This window comes from Typopeltis vanoorti, chromosome 17, assembly GCF_054136105.1.
Source record: "Typopeltis vanoorti isolate ZY-2024b chromosome 17, IOZ_Tvanoo_1.0, whole genome shotgun sequence".
Taxonomy (NCBI): Eukaryota; Metazoa; Arthropoda; class Arachnida; order Uropygi; family Thelyphonidae; genus Typopeltis; species Typopeltis vanoorti.
Window position 1 is genome coordinate 55,147,172 of NC_143565.1, and position 24,813 is coordinate 55,171,984.

The 24,813-nt window shown below is 33.7% G+C and overlaps 1 protein-coding gene across 3 annotated transcripts in view; it reads right to left on the reverse strand.

Annotated features, from left to right (window-relative positions):
* Nucleotides 1-293: 293 nt before the first annotated feature.
* Nucleotides 294-24,813, reverse strand: part of LOC150097405 (uncharacterized) — a 181,073-nt gene continuing 156,553 nt past the window's right edge. For 2 of the 3 annotated variants that reach the window (XM_090406761.1, XM_090406759.1), the window contains exons 13-14: nucleotides 18,381-18,512; nucleotides 294-1,134 (exon numbers count right to left, since the gene is read on the reverse strand). In XM_090406761.1, the coding sequence (XP_090262887.1) occupies nucleotides 1,112-1,134; nucleotides 18,381-18,512 (155 nt within the window). In that variant the 3' untranslated portion in view covers nucleotides 294-1,111. Of the gene's footprint in view, nucleotides 1,135-11,624; nucleotides 11,710-18,380; nucleotides 18,513-24,813 lie in introns of those variants that run through there. The other variant, XM_090406760.1, reaches the window with a different exon arrangement.

Genomic DNA, 24,813 nt, shown 5'->3' on the forward strand with positions numbered 1-24,813 from the left:
ATTGACCATACGGCATCTGTGGATGTCCAGTATGGTCAATACTGGATTCCATATCATATATGTTCAGTCATGAAAGGTTGTAAACCTCACAATTAGTACTGGAAAGGCTAACAATTAAATAATCTAGAAACTAAACTCTACTCTAGAGACCAAACATGGAACTTTTTAAAGTCACGTGTTCCAATAAGGGCAATGGTCTCATACTTGGTGAAATGAAAACTGTATCTGAATTTGTGATATTTTTGTATGTAACAGTAGGAAGGATTTAACAGCACACACACACACATTTCAAATTAGAATCTAAATACTAAAACTTTTATTAAATAAAAATGTGCAATTTTATCACAGTGTTACAAATATAACAGTTGATTAAAAGGAAATAATCATTTGAAAGTGCAACAAACATAAAAATAGATCTCTCTTACATTAAAATTATAAATGACACAATTTGTTCACAGTAACCTCTAATTACACAAATGTTATTTGCATGCCACATTAAAATTTAAACAAACTATATAACAGACCTTGACAACTTTTCTGTAGCACACCACTTAAGTGGTACGTTATAAAAATACCTGTTTTAAGAATAATGAATCATTACAGGTTTAATTACATTCCAACTGTCACATATAAATTTCAATTAAAAAACTTTCTCATTTTAAACATTCATGTACAGAAATTTGTTCTTTGACTTATTTGATGCTATGTGATCATGAACTATAGCATACAATGTGACTAGAGAAGGATTAAATAATACTGAATAATGCAGTTTTTTTTTGATTTCAATATCCTAACTTCTGATCATCATTTATTCATGCATTCCTTCAGGAAGACTAACCAATCATTTCTTAGGAATTAAAAATCACATCAAATCAAAATGCATGTTTAATCAAGACATCTGATTACAAGCATTCACAGTGATTAGCTCTTCATTTTGGAACAAGTTAAACAAAGAGATTTTTTTTTTTAAAGGACTAGCATAATTACTTCTCATAACAAGCAGAATATAAATAAAATTTCAGTCATATTTGGAAATAATAAACAATTCTACTACACAGTACTGTTTACTATAAATAAGAAATCTTTTAAATTAACTTCCTTATGGAATTCTTTAATTTGATATAGCTTTTGAAACTGAAAAGGAAAATACATGTACACTTAAAAACTTACTAACTCCAGTTTACTTAAATATATTTAAGGATAAAATGATACTATTTTAATATTTATAATAATTATAAATATTAAAATTATGGTTTTGCTGTTACTATAAACAGTTTCTTCTGACTTTGGTATCCTGAATCTATATTTTAAACTTTAAATATAAACTTTAAACTTTAAATATATGAAACTATCACATATTAAGCCAAATAATACTGAATAAAAAATACATCATTATGAGGATAGATTGAGCATGTGTAGACTGCAGAAGTTTGCTTATAAGCAAAAAAAGAAGAAATATGATAGAGACATTTAAATTACTTAAATGGTTTTATAGGATTGATGTGGGGGAAATATATCAGCACTTGGCTAGAGGGGCCAGAACAAAGGATCATCCCTGGAAGTTGAATAAAGATGTGGTTAGTAGGGATGTGAGGACTAGATTTTTTGCTTGGAGAGTTGTGAATGAGTGAAATGGGTTGCCAGAGTCAGTTGTGAGCACTGTCTGTTAATGGGTTTAAGACGAGGTATGACAGATTGTGTGGATAGTTTGGGTCTCCCACGATGAGTCTTCAGACTCCATGGAGGTGTCTGTACAATAATGACAATAATGATAATAAATCCGCATCTAATTAAATATTGTCTGCTTCTCACAGTTGCCCACAGCGTATGTAATAATCATAATAATAATTAAATATCAAAGTATGTAAAAGTATAATGATAAAAAAAAAAGCTAATGGCTATGATTATTGGTGAAAATTATAACTTTTTCTCTTTCAGCTCAGTCAGAAATTAGTGTGAACATTTACAAATCTTTAGTATCAAAATGAAAATCTATTTTGCATAATCAATATGCTGTCAAGATAACATAGTCTTAACTGATGCTAACTTCACAAATAGCATCGATACAATAATTATGGATGTCTGTTTCAGCTCTATCTATCCATTTCTCTTCTATCTGAAAAGGGTTGAGTTTCCCTGAGTAACTGCTTTAGGCAATTTAATGCAGCTGGCTTGCCATTCCACTGCTGCATCCCTCTAGGATTAAGTATTTTATGTCTATAGAACTGTGTGCTAATGGGCCAGTTTGCCTGTTCTGAGGGATGAAAAACCTGAGTTACCAGGAGGAAAAAATCCTTTATCTCCGTATGAGACCAGCTGGCTCACTTTATAGGCAGGATTTAATCCTGGATCTTTCTAACCAAAGGGCTCATCTATACCAAGCTACATAGGCTCTGTTTCAGTATTACTAATGGCAATTCTAATTGCATGGTCTCACTGAATTGTCTTTAGTAATACTGAAACGGAGGCTCAGTAGCTTGGTATAGATTATAGTTATGTTGTAGAGGGATATAGTATAACTTTCTTTTTTTTTTTTTTTATTTCTTTTACTTAGTTATCAAATTAATGGTATACAAATATCTAACCAATCCTACAGCCATTATCTATAGTCTGAAGTCTATTTTAACCTTGTCAACAAAAATGTTGATGGTTTTCCTGAGAGAAAGATAAACATTTTACACTTGCACCGATGGAAAACAATTTAGGATTTACTATAATTACAGAAATGTTTATAAAAAATTATTTCTCTAATATAAACCCTGAATTATTACAATTTTTTACTAGAAAAAGAAATCTACAAATATGAATACCTAATTGCAGATTCTTAAAAAATGTGCATTGTTTATTAATGCTTCTTAATTAATGTTCATTTTTATTTTTGAAACATTTAAGAACTATTAGACACTTAGAAGTCAGTTACTATAAGTAAGGATGATAGGCAATTTAATTTTAAAGCAGCTTCCTTTGGAAGATATATTTATATCTTTTTCTCACATATTAATTATGGCATAAAAATTTGCTAAAGATTCTTAGAGGTCTCCAGAGTGGTCCAATTCTAATTACATTCACTTTGCATATCTCAATTCTCTTTCTAACTCCTCCTATCTTTACACTTCTCTCTAGCTTCATCACCACATGATAAAGATTTATGTGTTAAGCAAAAGCATCTCTTGCATTTTACCCTTCCTATCCTGCTGAAATATGCTATATCCTTCTACCGCTCTATTATAATATGAAGGTTACAACACATAGACACAGTTGAAAAAGTATTGAAGACTGACAATTACATATATTTTATTCATGTATTACGAACCATCATCATCGACCTATTGCAACATATCAACAAAATGGGGATCTCAGGCAAGTCCATTTTTTCTGTGGGAACTAGGATTTTGCATAATTTGTTGAGCTTTGATTATCAATGTATTACAGTTGGAAATTAAAAAATAAACAACAATAAAGGTATATGGAGAATGGAATCTCTCCTCGTGTATAGTTGCGAAACAGCCAAGTAAAAATCAATAATATTATTATGAAACAAAGTGTGTGTGATTAAAAAAAAAAAAAGAAAGAACATATATTAAACAAGCCATATAATATTAAATCATATAGTTCTTAATAATAATTTCCCAGAATTTTGGCATGGTAATCATTAAGGTTGAAATATGGGTGATGATATCAGGAATTCCTTTAAAGAGACTCATATTTATGCACGCATCTGTGTAGTAATTTGGTGTCATTCCAAATGATTCTGTGGCTAGTTTTAGTAATTCCGTGCTAGACCTGATTTGTTATGTTTCATGGAGATAATGTAGAACTGATGTTCAGAAATGCATATAGAAACAAATCAGCCTGTTTGTCCTGGCAGATGCAGGACAAACAGGCTGATAAAATATCACATCTACTTCAGGTAGTAGAGGTGGAATTTTATCGTTTGGAGATGATATAGGCTTGAAAGTGATGGTTATATTAAAGTCCCTTAAGATACGAGAAATGTGTTCTGAAATATCTTTAATGTATGGGATAGCAATTCTATGCAAATCTAATCTCTTCTAATAAAAAAAAAAAAATAATAATAAAAAAAAACAAAATTTACATAAAAAAACATAAAAAGCATCGCCAAAGTGAAGTCTTTTGGCTCTTTATTTTAATAAATACTTTCACACACCAACCAAGAATTCGTTTATGGAAAATACACCTCTCTGATGTTTCAAGTTCCTTAGTATTACAAGAGAGTTTTTGCTCTCTTTAAGGATTCTCCTTGGTCTCCGAAACAGCTGTCAGGTCAGTGAAACCTTATCAAAATGGACCAACAGGAGGCGAATATATGGATGCTTGATAGCGGTCGTCGTCACCTATTAGGTCCAGCTAGGGCAACTAGTAAATGCTGGAGAATGTATTCCCGTAAGCTCTTTGTTTAAATTTCATATGAAACTTTTATAGTTTCTGTATTTGGCTTTGAAATAATGTTGGATTTAATATCTACTTAATTTTTATAATTATTTTAGTTAAAAAAAAAAACAGTTATTCTCCTTGGTCTCCGAAACAGCTGTCAGGTCAGTGAAACCTTATCAAAATGGACCAACAGGAGGCGAATATATGGATGCTTGATAGCGGTCGTCGTCACCTATTAGGTCCAGCTAGGGCAACTAGTAAATGCTGGAGAATGTATTCCCGTAAGCTCTCTGTTTAAATTTCATATGAAACTTTTATAGTTTCTGTATTTGGCTTTGAAATAATGTTGGATTTAATATCCACTTAATTTTTATAATTATTTTAGTTAAAAAAAAAAACAGTTAATAATCTTCTTTTAATTTGGGATTGTAACCATTGAGAATGATCATTTCTTTGATTAGAAATTTTTTTTTTTGAAGCAATTCTAACAAGAAACAGATAATATGATCTCATGAATGAAGGCATTTAATAATACTATATTTCTGTGGGGGAATTGTATGCAGAAGTGTGATGGAAACAAATGACCAGAGAAATAGGTTTGTGAAAAACAGATATTGACAAGGAATCACCCAATTCTCTTTTTTATAAGAACATATAGGAAAGAAATATAGTCACATTTGATTCAAGTTATACAGTAAATACGATTCTTGTGTTTAAGGTTATTGATTTTTTGTAAGAAAGTTTTTAGTTGTTCATGTGAATTATTCCAAATAGCAAAAACATCATCCATATAGTGAAGCCATAGGGAAGGTTTGGGATTAAACACAGAAATTTTTTCTTCCAGTTATTCTAAACAGAAGTTAGCAAGGATGGGAGAAAATGGAGAGCCCACTGCAATACTTTCAAATTTGTTGAAAAAACTTTAATTCCAGTCGAAATATCCAGAATTCATGAAGAACTTGAAAAGGTCTAAATCTGATGGAAATTCAGATGATAAAAATTCTAGGTGTCAGCTAGAGGAAAAGTTGTAAAAAAGTGAAGCTATCCGGTTAACCTATAAGTCTCAAATCTTTAAATTTTAATATAAAGTCACTTGTATTTTTAATATAAGTAAAGGAATGGCTGGTTAAGGAAGAGAGGAGAGTTGAAAGAAACTGAAATTTTGTATAAGACTTCCTATGCAATGAATGACTGGTCAAAGAGGATATCCTTGTTTATGCAACTTGGGTAAGCCATAAAAATTCTAAGCTGTCTTGCATGGAGTTTTAAGTTTTTAAAGTGTCCAGATCAAGTGAAATCATTATCCAAGAAGGAGTTAAGTTTGTTAAGTTGACTCTTGGTCTCTTCCAGTTAAAGCATAGGTTTTTGATCTTACAGCAATATATCCATTTCCCATTTATAATCAGAAGAGTCAGAAATAACATGATATTGCATTTGTCAGCTTATTTAAAGGTATTTCAGAATGCATTTCTTATATCTTAAAGAAGTTTAATATCTCTACCACTTTCAATCTTACTAATTCACTCAGCAAAACTACGATACCATCTCCAAAAGATAAAATTCCACCTCTACTGCTACCTGAAATGTACATAGTCCCATTGTAACTGCCAGTTATTCTACTTTGGACAAACATGCTGATCTGTCTTTATATACATTTCTGAACATCAGTACTATATTAACTACAAGAAATGCAACAAACCAAGTCTAACAGAACATGGTATTACTAATACTAGCCATAGGATCCTTCGCAATGACACCAAATTACTACACAGATATTTGCATAAATGTAAGTATTAAAAAAAAAGTTTTGAAGTCCTTCTACATCACTGAACTCTCAACTTTAATGATGGATTATCCATGCCAAAAATCTGAGAAATTATTATTAAGAACTATATAGTTTAATATTATATAATTTTTTTAAAAAAATCACATGTGTACACAAACATCATTCAATCCTGATCGTATCAATTTTTACTCAGCTATCTTGCAACTGTATATAAGGGGAGACTCCATGCTCTATATACCTTCATTGTTGTTAATTTTTATATAAGGGGAGACTCCATGCTCCATATACCTTCATTGTTGTTAATTTTTAATGTCCAATTGTAATACACTGATGATGATCGTTCACAATATGTGAACTAAAATATCTGTAGTTTAATCAGTCTTAAATAATTTTTCAACTGCCTACATTTGATCTTAGTATTCTAATGAATAAGTAATTATCCTTTAATCAACTTTTACTACTTCTATTTCTGTCAGGACATGAACTTCTGTCAACCACATTTCATTGATTCCAATAATCAGGGCTACCAATTCAATAACTTAATTCCTTATACTCCTTGGCATTTCTATTAAAAAAAAAAATTAGTGAATTATCAATATTCCTATACCTACTGATATTACCCTCCGGACATCATTTGACTCCACAACATGTCACATATTCTCCCATCTCCTAAGTTTCCATACCCAAAAATGGGTAAAAGTCTCAATAACTGTTATTTGTTGGGAGCAACATCTCCAAACTAATTCAAGACACAAGAGCAAGGGATTTGAAATAGGAACTAATCACTATTTAGTCTTGAGCAGAATAAAATCAAATGTCATATTGTAAAGAAAAGTGTACAAGAAAGTTTTAAAAAAAGAATCAAAGTTGAGCAGCTTTTAGAGGTAAATCACGAACTCAAATATACAAATGCTGGTAAAAAAAAAAAATAAATAAATAAAATGAAAGCATTTGCAACAACCAAGAAGCAAGCCTGTGAACTCAATGATGCAATTTGAAGAAAATATTGTTTGATTGATTGATTGAGAGAGAGAGAGAGAGAGAAGAACATGAGAGGAATTTGCCTGCAAGAATGGAAAAATCAGAGCTCCATGGTGGATTCAGGAAGATAAAGAAGCAGCCACAAAAAGTTCATAGCAAAAAAAGTCTCTGAGAGCATATAGAAAAAAATGTAAGATCGCAAAGCAATATACCTAAACAAAGGTCATGAAATGAACATAGTAGATAATTATGAAAAAGGTAGCAAAACATTCTGGAGGCTATTGAAAAAAGACAAGAAATGGAGGGAAGAATAGTAATAGTAAAAGGAATCACAGATGATAAAGGTGACATGAAAACTGAATATAAGATATTCTTAATATCTGGAGTAATTACTTTGAAATACTACTAAATGAAACAAGAAGTGACAGAACAGAATAGTGAAGAAAAATACAATCAGGAAAATATATCTATACTTAAGGTAGAAAAGTCATCAAAAAACTGAAATGTGGAAAGAGAGCTGGAATAGATAACATTAAAAAAAGAAAATCATCAAATAAAAGTTTTACATTGGCCTTACTGCAAAATTTAGAAGGGTTGGTCACATGGTTGAATTCTGGATCACTGGAGGAAAGATCTTGCAGTAATCAATGAAAAAATGAATAATACTGAAAGTGAGAATTACAGCAGTGTTCAGGCCAAAATAGAAGTTGCAAGGATCAGATTTTCACTTTAAAAGAAATGGTTGAGAAATCATAAGAATATAATAAGGATATAAATTAAAGATAGCAAGAAATCATATTCTTGGTTCAATCCTTTATCCAAGTGTAAGCAAACAAAGTTTGTGCCTGAAGTAACTTCAGGACTGGGCAAGGATTAAACCAAGAATATAATTTTTTGGCATTTTTAATTTATAGTATATCCAAGTGGAAAAACTTCCAATAACAACAATATGTATTTAAGTTTTGTAGATCTGGAGAAAAAAGATATATTCCAAGAGAAAAGCCACTTCAAATGCACAATTATATGGCAAAAATGGGATATTATATCAAGGAATACGTATCTGAGACGTAAGTCAGCAGTTAGAATCAAAAGAGATACAGGGAAATGGTTTGATATAAAATAAAGTGTGGGACAAGGAATCACATTATCTCCACTGTTATTCATCATCATCTATATGGATCACATTATGAAGGAAAATGATATTATGTCTGATATCCAAATTGCAGATGTTAATCTCAGGTACTTATTCAAGACTAATGATGTTATACTCTTAAAAAAATCCAGTACAAGTCTGATTCCCTGACTAAAGTGGATAACTGCTCTGACAAATATGGTATAAAAGACAAAGAGAAGCAAATAGGCAGAACATTGAAAACATAAGCTGAATCTGGGAAACCTATAGAACAAGTAAAACATTTTAGCTATTCAGGCACATTTTTAATGAAGAGAGCAAATTAAATATGGAAATAGACAACAATAAATAAAGCAGGTATGGTGAGGAGTCAACTGAATAAATTTTTAAGGAATAAGAAAGAAATTTGTCAAAACACTAAAACAGCTATACACAAAACAGTGTTCAAAACCAATTCTGACTTACATATCTGAGGATTTAGAAGTAAAATAGCTGATCAGACTAGAGACCACAGATATGAGAGGTCTGAGAAAAATTAAGGGGTGACACACATGGCATTAATGGTAGCGTCATATTAAAAGTGAAGATATCACTAAGGAAATTGACATTACCATTCAAGAATGTATGAGAAGGGCTTATCTCAAGACTAAGGTCACTTCAAAAAAATAATAATTAGCAAAATATGTTTGATTCTAGGACAGGAAGAAAATGACTTTGAGGAACACCAAGATCCAGAATGACTGATGCAGTTACAAGCACCTTAGAATATTGAAATATAAGACCTAACAATACTGGAGTAGTGATAGATAACAGACTAATCTGGAGGAAAATTGTCAATAGGAAATTAATAATAATGTCAACTTTTTCATGTAGTACCAACAGTAACTTACATGCCTTTTGAAGGTACATATCAGGAATCTGATTATGATCAACAATAGACTTGCACTATAGCAAACATCAGCATAACAAAATGTCCACTATAAAAACTACAGAAAAGTTCTCACCTAAGTTGCATACAACCAATGCTATTTTAAGCTCATTATTACAAACCTTCAAGATAGTGGAATGACTTTCTTAGAAAGTAACGTCACAATCAGTAGACAAAGGAAATGGTGGATAACCGTACATCTGTTATCTATCACGATGAGAGAACACAAAGGGAAGAAACCATACATAAATGCAGGAAACTGCAGACTGAAAAAATACAAAGGACTGGCAGGAACATAAAAAAAAGCCCACACAAATGACAACATGAAAAAGTACAAATGCAAACAATAATGGGAGAATATGAGAGAGAGTACTAGAAGGGTACGAAATTATAAAAATTAAAAAAATGAGATAAGTGATATTTTAGTATGCTGTACTGTTGTACATACTGAAAAGGCTAATATATATATATATATATATATATATATAACAAAACAAATCAAGTTTTGAGTGTGCGCGTGCACGCACACACACAAGAACCAAAATTGCTTTATTATGCATGCATATTACGAAGCTTTTACAAGAAAACCTCAATCTATTGGTCCCATACTGTGGGTTTATTATAATCCCATTAAAGTTTTGTTATTATTATTGTTATTTGTCACTTCCAGGGAGTCCAAAGACTCATCGAGGAAGGGCATCTACTCTACAACTCTGCTTCCACCACTCACAATTCACCAACTGACTGCAACTACACCAATGCCATCTACCACCACCACTGGTATTTCCACAGACAATCACAAACATCCATGCCCATGGTGAGATTCGAACCCGCAGCCTCTTGACTGGAGAGCAGACACGCTAACCACTTTTAAGCTGCATCCTAACCATTCCTAACGAGTGGTTAGGATGCAGCTTAAAATACATTCAATTAGGATATAATTTGGATGCAGCTTAAAATACATGGTCAGTTCTTGCTATAGCAACCTTACAGGAATTTGCTATAGTGGATGATTTGCTATATTAAATTTCTTCCAACACCCATGGATCTTTGATCAGGAAATTTTTTTTTTTTTTTTTTAAATAGTGAACATATTTTTTATAGTGGTGTTTGCTATAATGACAGTTGACTAGTTATAAAAAAAAGCTACCATTAATTTGAAATTTAGTCAGATTACATTCACTTGAATATGACTCATTCAGCACATAGAGCTGTAATAGATCTTACATTCACCTAGACTATCAGGTCTATCTTTTGATTAATTTAATGAGATAATTCATGAAACAAGCCATTTTTGCACAATGGTATTCAATCTTTATGACCTGATTCTTGAACATTCACCTTTCAAGGAGAGGCAATCAGTTTGTTGTTTTAAGCATCTAAATTAATTAAATGGATCTAATAGAATAAAGCATCTCATAAATTCATATATCTAAATAAATGTATACACCATTTAATACTGCCATTATTATTACTACTATTTTAGTGATATTATTCTAAACACCTTTAAAATTGTAAATTAATACAAACATTTACAATTCAAGTTAAAATATCACAAAATCAACAAAATAAAATTACAAACATGAAAACATTTAGGGATCAGGTAAAATGACAAAATTAGCATGTTACTTACTCATATATAATTATAACAAAATGTATATAAAATTAAAAAAATATATATTTAGAAGATAAACCAATATCAGTAAATCCATTCAGTTTTCCATTATTACAGTATTGAGTTTATGAATAATATTTTTCAACAGCAAAAAAAATAAGTTCAAGCTCTGAGGATTTAAAAAAATAAACAAATTATATATATATATTTATGTGAACCCTCATATATTTATGTGAATCACCTTTTGTGGGTGATGAACCCTCACCCACAAAAGGCTGTTAGCCTATAGTACATAGTATTAGTAATGTGAGTGGTCTAATCTATTCAGAATATAAACATATTTTCACATCAGAAACTTTTACTTAAATTTATCATTTTGCATATACAAATACAATAAAGGAAACTGAACTGAGAGAGAGATAAGCATTTCTATATGAGAATGAGCTATAAGAGGGAAAAAAATTATTTTTCAAGTTTAATAATAATGTCTCTCATGTGATCTTGTAAAAAAAAAAAATCACACTAATAAGCAAGACACATAAATATAAAATAACAATGAAAATTCTCTTAGCTATCTTAGGAAAATAAAGAAAATAAATTTTTGGCATGTAAACATGCTTTTCAAAACAGAAATATTATTCGTAATTTGGATGTTTTGAATCTGAATTTCTAACTCATGGATTATAAAACAATTTGCATATTTTATTCATATAACTTACTTGTTTGAGAAATGTTTTCATTTTAAGGAAAAACTATAAAAATAAAAAATGCATTACATAATATAAATGCCAATCTTAGCTAGATAGCAAAATGTGCTTCAGCAGCAACAGCATATAAGAATCTTGGAATGCCACAAATTCAAGAGGTACTTCCTGTGTAAAAAATTGATACAGTGAAACAGAAAATTGTCAATAAAGTTTATACAATGCTTGAAACTAAAATTTATGTGAACCCTTAGAACTATTATAGGGACAGTTCACATAATGAACTGTCCATAACCAACTCAAGTTTTCTTTTCAACTAATGAAAGAAACATACATCTGATAATAATTAACTATGAGGGTGGTTGAAAAGTTCTCGACCTCGACCATAGATGGCAACACTATTGGCAAGATTTTTTTTTCTAAGTTGGTACATCTGTCATAAGCATTGATGTGAAACTGAAAGTCATTCTATCAAGTAGTTTGTTTTATACAGCTGTCTGAAGCAAAAAGTGTTGTCTGTATCCCTTGAAATGGATAAAATTGAGTATCGTGTGGTTATAAAATTCTTTGCAAAAGAAGGTTTAACAGCAAAACAAATTCATTCGAAGTTCATAAAAGTTTACTCTTCTCCTTCATTTTTGACAATTAAGAAATGGGCTGCCCAAGTTTAAAAGTTGCCGTACTAGCCTTGAAGATGATCCACATGAAGGACGTCCGAAAAAAGTGCAACAACACCAGAAATTATTGATCAAGTGCACAATATGGTATTGGATGACCAACAAGTCAAAGTGTGTGAAATTGCTGAGACTATAGGCATTTCAAAAGAACGTGTAGGATGTATTTTGCATGAAGAACTGCAAATAAAAAATCCTTGTGCAAGATGGGTGCTGCACTTGCTCACAGCAGATGAAAAATGCACTGACATGAAAATTGCTGAGCAGTGCTTGAAGCGTTTTAACAAGAATAAAACTGATTTTGTGCATCGATTTATTACTATGGATGAGACTTGGATTCACCATTTACATACCAGAATCCAAACAGCAGTCAAAACAGTGGACAGAAGCTGGTTGTTCGGTGCCAAAGAAGACAAAGTTGGTTTCATCAGCAGGAAAGGTCATGGCATCAGTGTTTTAGGATGCTAAAGGTATTTTGTTTATTAATTATATTGAAAAGGGTAAAACAATAACCGAGAAATGTTATTCAGATCTTTTAACCAGATTAGACGAAAAAATTCGTGAGAAAAGACCTGGTTTGCAGAAGAAAAAAAATCATCTTTCATCAGGACAATGCACCTGCCACAAAAGTGTTTTGGCAATGGGAAAATTAAGGGATCTGCGCCATGAATTGTTGGAACATCCACCTTATTCACCAGATTTGGTTCCCTCTGACTTCTATCTCTTCTCAAAAATAAAACTTTTCCTTGCTGGTCAGCATTTTTCTTCGAATGAAGAGGTGATTCGCAGCTGTAGAGGGGTATTTTGCAGATCTTACTGAGAACCACTACAGGGACAGGATAATGGCACTGGAGCATCACTGGAATAAATGTATTAGTCTTAAGGGAGATTATTTTGAAAAATAAAAATAATTTTGAAATTATAAATTAGTTTTTTTCATTGTTAGGCTGAGAACTTTTCAGACCACCCTTGTATTTATTATCATCATCATCAAATTCCTGATATGTATCCTAAAGGAATTACAAAATACTATGATAGTCCTACATTATTACTAACTTCCTCTTGACAATTTTCCTCCAAATAAGTCTGTTATCTCTCACCACTCCAATATTATCAGTTCTTAAATTCCAGCCTACTAATCCATCTAGATCTTGGTCTTCCTCCTACTATTCTGTCATCAAACACCTGTTTTGATACTCTCTCTTCTACCATTCTAAGTGACCATACCACCAGAGAGCTAACAATGTCAAGTTCTTTCCTAATATCTTCACTTTTAATTTAATATGATTTGGCTATTGAAGCTTCTAATTTTTCTTAGAACTCTCATATCTGTGATCATGAATTAAAGATGCCAAGAAATTATATTCTTGCTTTCATCCTTTATCAAAGTATAAGCAAACAAAATTTGCATATGACGTGAAGTCACTTCACGACATAAATTACGCATATGTATAATGCTATGCATTAAGTGAAGAGCCACTACCCAGACTGATTTCGACCTTTATTGAAGTCTCATCATCACCAGGCTCAGAAGATACCAAGGTTGAAGTAATGCAGAAGTCATATTTCCATATAGTCAAAAGGTATCACACCTTACTACTACAATACTCTGAATTAGAGATAGATCTTGAAAGTTTTTTTCACTTGATTAAGTCATGAAGTGACTTCACGCACAAACTTTGTTTGCTTACATTTGGATAAAGGATAAGACCAAGAATATAATCATAAAATTTTGATCAAACTATCATGTGATCATGATAGTTTGATCATAGAACTATTAGTTCCACAAGTTACAACTGGTTTGCTTAACTAATTTTTCTCTTTCTCCATTAATCTGGTATGGATGCTTGGACTCTGATTATTACCATTCATGCTGTTTAGTGAGCAAACAAATATCTAAAGCTAATAATTAACTAACTAAATTTATTTAGGATGAGTATGTAGAGTTTTCAACCAAAAAATGAATGCAACAAATGATAACTGACACTGGGTTTAACAGGTCATGATAACATAGATAGTTAAACTGACTAGCATTAAACAAAAGTAAAAAAACAAAACAATACAGAAACACATGGAAAGTGGCAGTTGGCATGGGTCAGTCACTGTTCAGTATCTTCTAAAGGAGTACATGAAACATATATGGACTCCTTCATTATAAATACAACCCTGTAGAAAATTCTATCTTACCAATGAACATTCTAGCTATTGTAACTTTGTTCAAAAATGTTTCTATAGACAAAGTTATGGCACTTGTAGATGACCTGTTCCCCTATGCTTTCTACTTCTCCCATACACTACAATCTTGAATGGGACAAGAGCTCCATGCCTCACATAGAGGGGACAACTTCGGTGCCTGCAACATCAAAGAGTCTACAATGAAATCAAAGTCATCAAAGAGAATCCACTTACAAGAAACCATGAGGAATAATTTTATGTGATATGTGATATTGGAAGTCACTTATTAGATCCTTCCACACGTCAGGGTTTAACTTTTCTGTGAACTAGCATGCATACCTACTGAACAATGACTGACCTGTGCCAGTTTCCACACTCCACGTGTTTCTGTTTTTTTTTTTTTTTTTACTTTTGTGTAACAGTTTCTACATGTTTGGTTTTAGTTATGTACTGGTTCATGTTTACTGCTTATTGTATTTTTGTGTTCTTCCTAACCCAGAAGAAACTACTAGCATACTAAACTAGTCAGTTTAACTATCTATATTATTACAACCTATTAAACCCAGAGTTAGTTATCATTTGTCACATAAATTTATTTAGCTAATTAGATTAATAAGCCAATATTTCAGTAAAGTTGCTAAGGCATTTTGATGGACACAAAGAGATATATGAACATGTGCACACAGGCATGCTAGTAGGAAGGCAAATATAGACTGATTATAACAGAAGAGCTCATATAGTCCTAACTGGTGCCCTCTATGGATAAAGTGATGCCCACTTGCTGACAGTCTCAAAATGATGGTCTCCTAGATTACTGGGAATGCAATACAGCTGAATTTGTTCAAGTTCAGGGAATGTTGTAGTGCCGTGGTGGATTCCAGAAATAGTCATTCTGATTTAAAGATTTAAATTCTTGCTGTTTCTATAAGGGGGGTGGGGCTTTTCTGGCCTAACCTCCTCTCCCTCCTATAAAGAAGCTACAACATTCTCCAAACTGAAATAAATTCCATTTCATCACACTGCCAAAAATCTGGAAGACCATCATTTCGAGACCTTCACAAAGCATTCATCACTGCATTCATAGAGAGCCCAACTTTTAGAATCAGTCTGTGTTTATTTTCCTACTAGTGAGCCTGCACATGCTCCTTGGTGACCAAGACATACTGGTTTATTAATCTAATTTGCTAAATAAATGCAGTTAGTTCATTATTAGCTTTTGATGTCTGTTTCTCCATATAAAACTATTCAGTTGCCTGCTTATCATACCAGGTTTGCTAATTCTGCCTAAACAGCTGAAGAATAACAGTTAACATAATGTGCTCCCTTGTCTTAAAGATACCTGAAAATGATTTGATTTTATATCAAAACATTTTCAGGTACCACTTTCAATTCTAACTACTGACTTAAAATTCAAATATAGACTATGTATTGCTCAATGTAACATGATATTTATACCATATAATTTCAGTTTTGAACAGTCTCTCTCTTTATTCCATGTCATATAGCTTTTCCTGATTTTTTTTTTTTTTTGTATAAAACAAACTTTAAAAAAATATCTTCAGTCTTTTTTATGGTAGGGAAGAAATAACATCAAAGTTGATCATGTCTAAAAGATTGACATTAATTTTGATTATTATTGTGTGTGTGCAGAATGATTATTAGCACTCCTGAAGGATAAGTAACTTTTTCATATTTTAAGTGATAATATTAGGTTAATTTATTGTAGTTTTTGTTTTAAATGGATGTGAGTGACAGTGTTATTTAGTCTGTAAGTAAACCTTGCATTTTTTACTAATTTAATAAGCCGAATGGCTATTTTACCGGTGAATATGTTAATAGAAAGGGGGATAGTAAATCCCTTTATGTTTTAATAGCTGGGTACGAAACTCGGATCGAAATCCATCGAGTTTCATGCCGAAAAAACTATCGGCAGGCCCAAGTGTAAATGATCACTTCGGTAGTACAACACCAGGGCAACTCCATGCAAAGGTGGAGCAAGCTCCCTCACTAACTTTAATATTCTTTCATAATGTAAAAGACAGCTCCTAAGAGATGTATATATATTGTTTTACATTATGAGAAGAGGTCACTACCCAGACCGATTTCAACCTTTTTTGAGGTCTCATCAGTGAGTAGGTAGACCTGGAATATTAAGGATTTAAGTGAACATGAACTTAAAAAACTCTACTATCGAATTGCCGAAGTGGTGTACTCCTATATTTAATGTTAATTACTAATTTAATAAGCCGAATGGCTATTTTACTGGCGAATATGTTAATAGAAAGGAGGAGGGGATGGTAAATCCCTTTATGTTTTAATAGCCGGGTACAAAACTCGGATCAAAATCCATAAAGTTTCATGCTGAAAAAACTATCGGCAGGCCCAAGTGTAAATGATCACTTGGGTAGTACAACACCAGGGCAACTCCATGCAAAAGTGGAGCAAGCTCCCTCACTAACTTTAATATTCTCTCATAATGTAAAAGCCAGCTCCTAAGAGATGTATATATATTGTTTTACATTATCGGAAATTCGATAGTAGAGGTATGCAAGTTCATGTTCACTTAAAACCTTGATATTCCAGGTCTACCTACTCACTGATGAGACCTCAAAAAAGGTTGAAACCAGGCCAGGTAGTGACCTCTTCTCATAATGTAAAACAATATATATACATCTCTTAGGAGCTGGCTTTTACATTATGAGAGAATATTAAAGTCAGTGAGGGAGCTTGCTCCACCTTTGCATGGAGTTGCCCTGGTGTTGTACTACCCAAGTGATCATTTAAACTTGGGCCTGCCGATAATTTTTTCGGCATGAAACTCTATGGATTTTGATCCGAGTTTCGTACCCGGCTATTTTAATAGACGGGTACGAAACATAAAGGGATTTACCATCCCCCCTTTCTATTACTTGCATTTTTTGTTTAAATACAAAATCAGTATGGTACCAATGCATGGTAGAACAATGGTGGCAAAGACCACGTTGTCAAGTTATTTGAATTTGCAGGATTTTGTGCATTTCAATGTGTGTGAAATGTATTTGTCGTGAAAATTAAAGGATATGCAGAAGGAAAGAGTGTATTAAATAAAGTGTGTGCTTATTAGGTGATGAGAACATTTGATGAGAATATTTGGACGCATCTAAACACCATTTGGCATTTGGGGGGGGGGATGTGGCTTGTTTGCAAAAGCTCTCCCATAGTAACCTAAGGCATGGAATTCACTGCAGACAGTTCTAGTGCTGACAGATGTCTGTCTGCAGCAATTTCTGCTGATGACATGCAAGATGCTCAAACATTCTGAGACAGAACTTGTGTTGATCTCTCAGGATGTTTACCTGCTGTGGTAGCACTGTTAACTTTCCATCTAAATGACATAAGCAATGGTGGATTTCAATATACTGATAGGTTGCAATGTCACGGACACAAAGAATGATGTGATACCCAACTAAAAATCCCACTCTGGAAGTCTGGTTCCGATGAACATGGCATCTTGACATTGAGTAGAGTGCAAAAACATGCAGCATATTCCCACGTTTATTACTAGACTTACGCAGACACTCCCTGACAATTTGCATGGCACATATGGTGTACAAATACTTTTGTCAACATAGGATGTGTGTGTGTGTGTGTGTGTGTGTGTGTGTGTGTGTGTGCGTGCGTGCGCATGTATAGAGAGAAACAATACAGTAATTTCATTTTACTTCTCAGCTGTGGCCTATGCTTTTATCAATTAAATGAAAGTTGTACACTCTGCCTTGTTTACATGCTTGTTTGATTTACAACGAGAATTAACTTTTATTTTTAAATATTTGTATTCTACTGTGTGTAGGTGTCCCTTCAGTTACAAGAACCCATATGCATTATGTCAGCCTGTACATAAACCATAAAAAAATATTAAGAATATAGTGCACATGTACTGCATTTTGAACACAAACTAAAAGCCATTAACTTTTAAAATTACACTGCATTACTTAGTGTGTGCTAACTTACTTTTGCTTTTATCATCCCGAGAAGTACTAAGAGAATGTGAACTGCTTTCTTTTCCATCTGTATCCTCTTGGGTATCATCAATGAGAGCTGCAGATGCTAAGGAAATCTCTTGACTTTTATCTGATTTGTCACCTAAAAGAACAATTCATGGTATACAGCTCGAAAGAAAACTATAAATCTGCATATGGGGGGGGGGGTATCCAAAAATAACTGGAAATATTTTTTTTCAAAAAAAAAATTCATTAAAATTTATAATACAATATTCTAGTCTCCTTCAAAGTACTCTCCATTTGAGTCAATGCACTTGTCTCAACGTTTTTTACACTGCTGGAAACAGTTCTGGAACTATTCAACTGGAATAATGTTTATGGCCTCCAGCAACTTTTCTTTCACTTTGTCCACATCAATAAATCATTGCTGTTTTATGGTTTTCTTTATCCCATAGGAATAAAAAAAAATCACATCGAGAGAGACAGGATGACTAGGGAGAGTGGGGAACAAAGGCCATGTTTTTTGTCAAGAACTGTTGAACAGACAAGGCCATGTGGGTTAGGACATTGTTTTAGTGCAGCAACCAATCTCCGCTACTCCACATTTCTGGCCGTTTTCGTCACAAACTATCATGCAGTCTTTTCAAAAGGTTCTAGTAAAAATGTTAGTTCAATCTCTTTCCAGGAGGCACAAATTCTTTGTGTACAATTCCATTAACATCAAAAAGTCAAATCGACATTATCATCATCAAATTCCTGCCATGTACCCTGAAAGGGTGTACAGGATATGATAGTACTACATGAAAAAAATTACATCATTACTAACTTCCTATCTACAATTTTCCTCCAAATCAGTCTGTTACTTGTCAAGACGCCAACATTATCAGATCTTATATTTCTATCGTCTAAGGCACTTTGTACCGTATCAATCCACCTATATCTTGGTCTTCCTCTGGGGTGTTTTCTTGCCAACTTTGCAGAGAACACTTATTTTGCTAATCTTTCCTCGCCCATTCTGTTTAAGTGACCATACCACCTGGGATTAGCTCTGCTAATTCATTTCTGGATGCTAACAATGAAGTTCTTTCCTAATATCCTCATTTTTAATATGATATTGCCATTGATGCCATCTGTTCATGCCTCTAATCTTTCTCAGGACTCTCATATCTGTAGTTTCTAGTCTTTGGTCAAGTATTTTACTTCTGACCCAGCTGTCAGATTCATAAATTAAAACTGGTTTGAACACTGTCTTGTATACAGCTAATTTAGTGTACCGACTAATTTCTCTCTTATTCCATAGGAATTTATTCAATTGATTTCCTACCATACCAGCTTTGTTGATTCTGTTGTCTATTTCCATATTTAATTTACCATTTTCACTAAAAATTGTGCCTAAGTATCTGAAATGTTTTACTTGTTCTCCATTCAAAACACATTTGACATTTTCAATGACTCTGCCTATTTTCATTGTCTTTGTCTTTTTATTGCTGACCTTCACACCATATCTATTACAACAGTTATTCAATTTAGTCAGAGAATCTTGCAGACTTGTAGCGGATTTATTTAGAAGTATAACATCATCCGCATAAAGCAAAGAGCTGACATTAACATCTCCAATTTTGATATCATGTTTAATACTTTCCTTCATAATGTGATCCACATAGATAATGAATAACAGAGGGGATAATGTAGATCCTTGTCTCACACCAGATTTTACATTAAACCATCTTCCTGTACTTCCTTCAATTCTAACTGCTGACTTACAACTCAAATAAAGACTAAGTATTGCTTGATATAATTTTCCATTGACACCATATAACTGTAGCATATTGAATAGCTTCTCTCTTGGGCCTTTTCCAGATTAACAAAACTTAAATACAGGTCTTTGTTATATTCCCATGCTTTCTCAACTGTTTGTTGTAAAGTGACGATCAGATCCTGACAACCCCTAAATGACCTGAATCCAGCTTGTTCTTCACCAAGCTTTTCTTTCACAATTCTTCTCAACCGTTTCTCAAGAATACTTGCATATATCTTATCAGGAACACTCAGAAGGGATATGCCTCTGTAATTCTCACATTCAGTTTTATTTCCCTATTTATATATGAGCCACTGAATCTCCAAGGTTTGGTTCCTGTTCTCAAACTCTTCATTTTTTCTTCCATAATCTTTCTGTATTTTAGTCTACAGTTCACATCTGAGAGCTGCTCAACTTTTATTCACTTTAAAACTTTCTTACATCTCATTCTTTTCAATATGAAATTCAATTTTATCCTGCTCAAGACTAAATAGTGATCGCTTCCAATTTCAAATCCTCTGTACACTCTGGTGTCCTGCACCAGGGAGAAAACATCACTATCAACAATAACATAGTTAATGAGACTTTTCTTATTCCTTGCCTCTTCTCTCCATGTGAATTTGTGCACATTTTTATGTTGGAACATGGTGTTAGTAATAACTAGTCCATGTCCTGAGCAGAAATCCAACAGGTATTTGCCATTATTATTAGCTTTGCTCTTTTCTCCAAATTTTGCCAAAACATTTTTGTATGTCTGACAATCATTTCCTACTCTACTATTTAGATCCCAAACAAGGACCAACTTTTCCTTTTTCATTGTGTCAGGAGCTTTCTCTAGAGACTCAAAAAATTCCTCCACTTCTACCTTAGTAGAGCCTTCTGTGGGACCATAGGCTAAAATGTCTCATTGTCCAGTTCCCCATTCTGCTATTTGCCCAAATCAGTCTACTTGACACTGCCTGCCATTCAAGAAGATGAGCCTCGTATTTTGTGTTGAATACTATGGCAACTCCTTCTTTTCCTTGATTGTCATTTCCTGAATATAACATTTTGTATTTATTGCTCAGAAAGATCTCACCAGTTTTTTGTCTTTTTTGTTTCAGTCACCCCTATTATGTCGATCTGGTACTTATCTAATTCCTCCACTAGCTCTATTTCTTTGCCATTCAGGCTTCTTATGTTGATAGTACCGATCTTTAACTCTGGTGATGTTGAGTTGGGGTGTGTTTTCAGATTTGTTCCAGTAGCTGACTTTTCGCTGTTCACCCTGGTTCCCTGGTGAAAACAATGGGGGCTTGTTTAACCGGGCGACGCCCCAGCCGGCATGAAATTTTGTCAAATCTGAGACCTCCACATAGCCTTTAAAGGAATGCAGAGAACCGACCAGGGCTTCTGACCTAATGTCCAATCCTGACCTTCTCGTGGTGCACTCTGTTGGGTATCTACCTGGATACTGAACGAACGAGGATGGGCTGGCAATTTGGGATTTAGCCGACCAAATTGTGTTCCTATTGGTTAAACCAAAATAAAAAATGATGGTATCAATATTGTCTTGATATTTGATTGAACTTGATGTGCCTTCTTGGATCTTGGTGAATTTGCTTGTTTCCGTTAGCTTGATGTTTGTTTTGTTTCTAGATCATAACCATAGCACCAAGATTCATCCATGGTAACAACTTTTGAAAAGAAAGTTCTGGTCATTAAGAACTTGATCTCTCAAATTACAGCAAACATTCACGTGGTTTTTTTTTTTTTTTTTTTTATCCTCTCTGAACAAATGAGGTACAAATTTAATGAACACACATTTCATGTGCAAATCTTCTGTTAAAATTTGCTGGTGCAAACTCCATGATAAATTTGTCTCTTCAGAAACTTGCTCAATGATCTTTTAATGGCCTTCATTGATTGCCTGGCAAACCTTTTCGATGTTTTCATAATTTCTGCTTGTCAAAGATCAGCCAGATCATGCTTGGTTTTCAACTGACATGTTCCCATTTTTGAAATGGGAAACCACTCCTAGACCTGTGTTTTACCTAAAGTGTCATCCTTAAAGGCTTGCAGAAGCATAACAATTGTTTCAGCTGCAGTTTTACCCAAAAGAAAACAAATTTCATGCATATGCTCTGTTCCTTGTGAGCCATCACAAAATCGCTAAACATGCTTGTAAGCATTATAAATTAAAGATTATAATATACTTGGTTTAATCCTTTATCCAAGTGTAAGCACACAAAGTTTGCACCTGAAGTATTTTCAGGACTGGGGCAACTCATATAGAGAGGCTAATGACTTCACACCATTTGTCTTAGTATCTCATAATGCAAAGCACATCCTTGCGGACATGTACAATGCTATGCATTATGGGAAGGGTCACTACTCAGAGGCTAATGACTTCACATCACTTGCAAGTGATGTGAAGTTATTAGCTTCTATATATGAGTTTCCCCATTCCTGAAAATACTTCACATGCAAACTTTGTTTGCTTACACTTGGATAAAGGATTAAACCAAGTATATAATTTCTTGGTATCTTTAATTTACAGTTTAACCAAGTGAGAAAAACTTCCAACAACTTTTGGTTATTTGTATAGTTATATTATTATCGCCTCTTGGTCTGGCTCCCACTGATGAGATCTCAATATAGGTCGAAACCGGTTTGGGTAGTGACCCTTCTCATAATGCATAGCGTTACACATGCCTGTAAGGATACGTGCTTTGCATTATGTTTTATTACAATTTTAATATTGTACTCCTGAAAGCATCTCTGTGACAAAGACAAAATCTCAGAATGATTAAACCTGCTGTTTATTTTTCTTTTTGCTATCTTCATAGCATACTGTCCAAAGGTAAATGCATATTTAGGCTTGTACAGTATGCTTGTAGTTCTTGAAAATATAAAATACCGATGCAACACTTCAGGATAAGGCAGTTCTTTCTACATTGGCAGTTTTATATAATAGATATATCTCTTTTACCACTAAAGTTCACCCTGTTGTACTGCAAGTATCATTGCAATGTTTGAGGAAAATAATGCAGAAAAATATGACTTGTCTACATGGTTCTGAGATTGATTCAATAGTGTTAAAAAAATTTGGGACGAACTGAAATATCAGAAATGGACTACAGTAGTGCTTTCAAGAAAAGTACACTGCTTGGAAAGAAGTTAATGGACTCCATAGTATGAGGAACAAACAGCCATGGTGCCCACCTTAGTAAGATGTAGGACCTCCTTTTGCTGTGATGACTGCAGCAATCCTATGGGACATCTTTCCACAAGTATATACCATAGCGATCAATGAAAATTTTGGACCATTCTTCCTGTTGGAATGTGATGTGGTCCTGGACTGTTTCAGGGAAGTGTTCCTTCACCTCACCTGACTTGACACTCCAGTTAATCCCAACATATGTTGTTCAATAGGGATGAGATCAGGGCTCTGTGGAGGCCAGTCAAGTGTGGTGACGTTCATGTACACAAACTGCATAGTTACAGCAGCTCACTTATGACACTGTGCATTGTCTTACTGAAACTGACAATGGTCGTTCCATAGAAATGCTACAAAGCAGGAAGCATTTAATTGTCCAGAAAATTCAGATACCTCTTGGACCACAAACAGAGATCTGAGGCCAAACCAGGAACAACAGGACCATGCCATCAACACCACCACCTCCAAATTCCATAGTTGGGGTTATGCATTCTGGTAAGAGATGTTCACTGGGCATTTGCCACACCAACACCTGTCTGGAGAGGGTGTAGCATGATTCATTGCTCCATAACACAGCTTTCCAAGCTTCCATGTTCCACTATACATGGTCTTAACAACACTGAAGATGACACTGTATGCAGGTTCAGGTAATGTGGGGCTGGCATATTGTCCTTTAATGGAAACCTATATTGAGAGCCTTGGATTTCAATGTTTTTGTTCAGATTCATATTCCAGTTGATATCCAGAACGCTGCATTCAATGTGTCGACAAATGAATGGCGGTTTTTACATATTATTCTTCTTAGCACCCTATGGTCATGTTCAGTGAGTGTAATGGGTCATCCATTGTGGCTAGCACTTGCAGTTGACTCTCTGCACTTACATTTCAGCATGGTATCACTGATTGTTGACATGGGATGTCCCAATTTGTCAACAATTGCTGAACAGATTGTGACAGGATGCCATGTTGCAGTCCCTGTCTCTTTCAAACTCAGTTTTCTTCTCACAGCCATTTCACCCAGACACAGTTGCACTGACTTGGGAGCATCATATTCCACCAATTTATACTGGCTACAAATATGACTCACTGCATGGCATGATGCACCTTGTCCATGGGAGTTTCCGATAACTTCTTTCTAAGCAGTGGACAAGGTGCATCATGTGATGCAGCCTTACATCATCTATAGCTGCTGCTGCTCCTGAGGAATAATCTCCCGAAATGGACTTGACAAATTATGCCAAACTCTAACTGACAAAAATTACTTGCCTAAGGTCCCAATTTTTAATTAAAAATTAATTTAATTATTTAAAACTGTGGTCTTTAAAATACTATTATTTGTAACCCAACTTTCAGAGCCATATGATAAAACTGACTTGAACAGTGTGATTTCACATGCTGCTGTTGCTGATTTCACAAGTTTCAACTATAATTTCTCTTATTTCATAT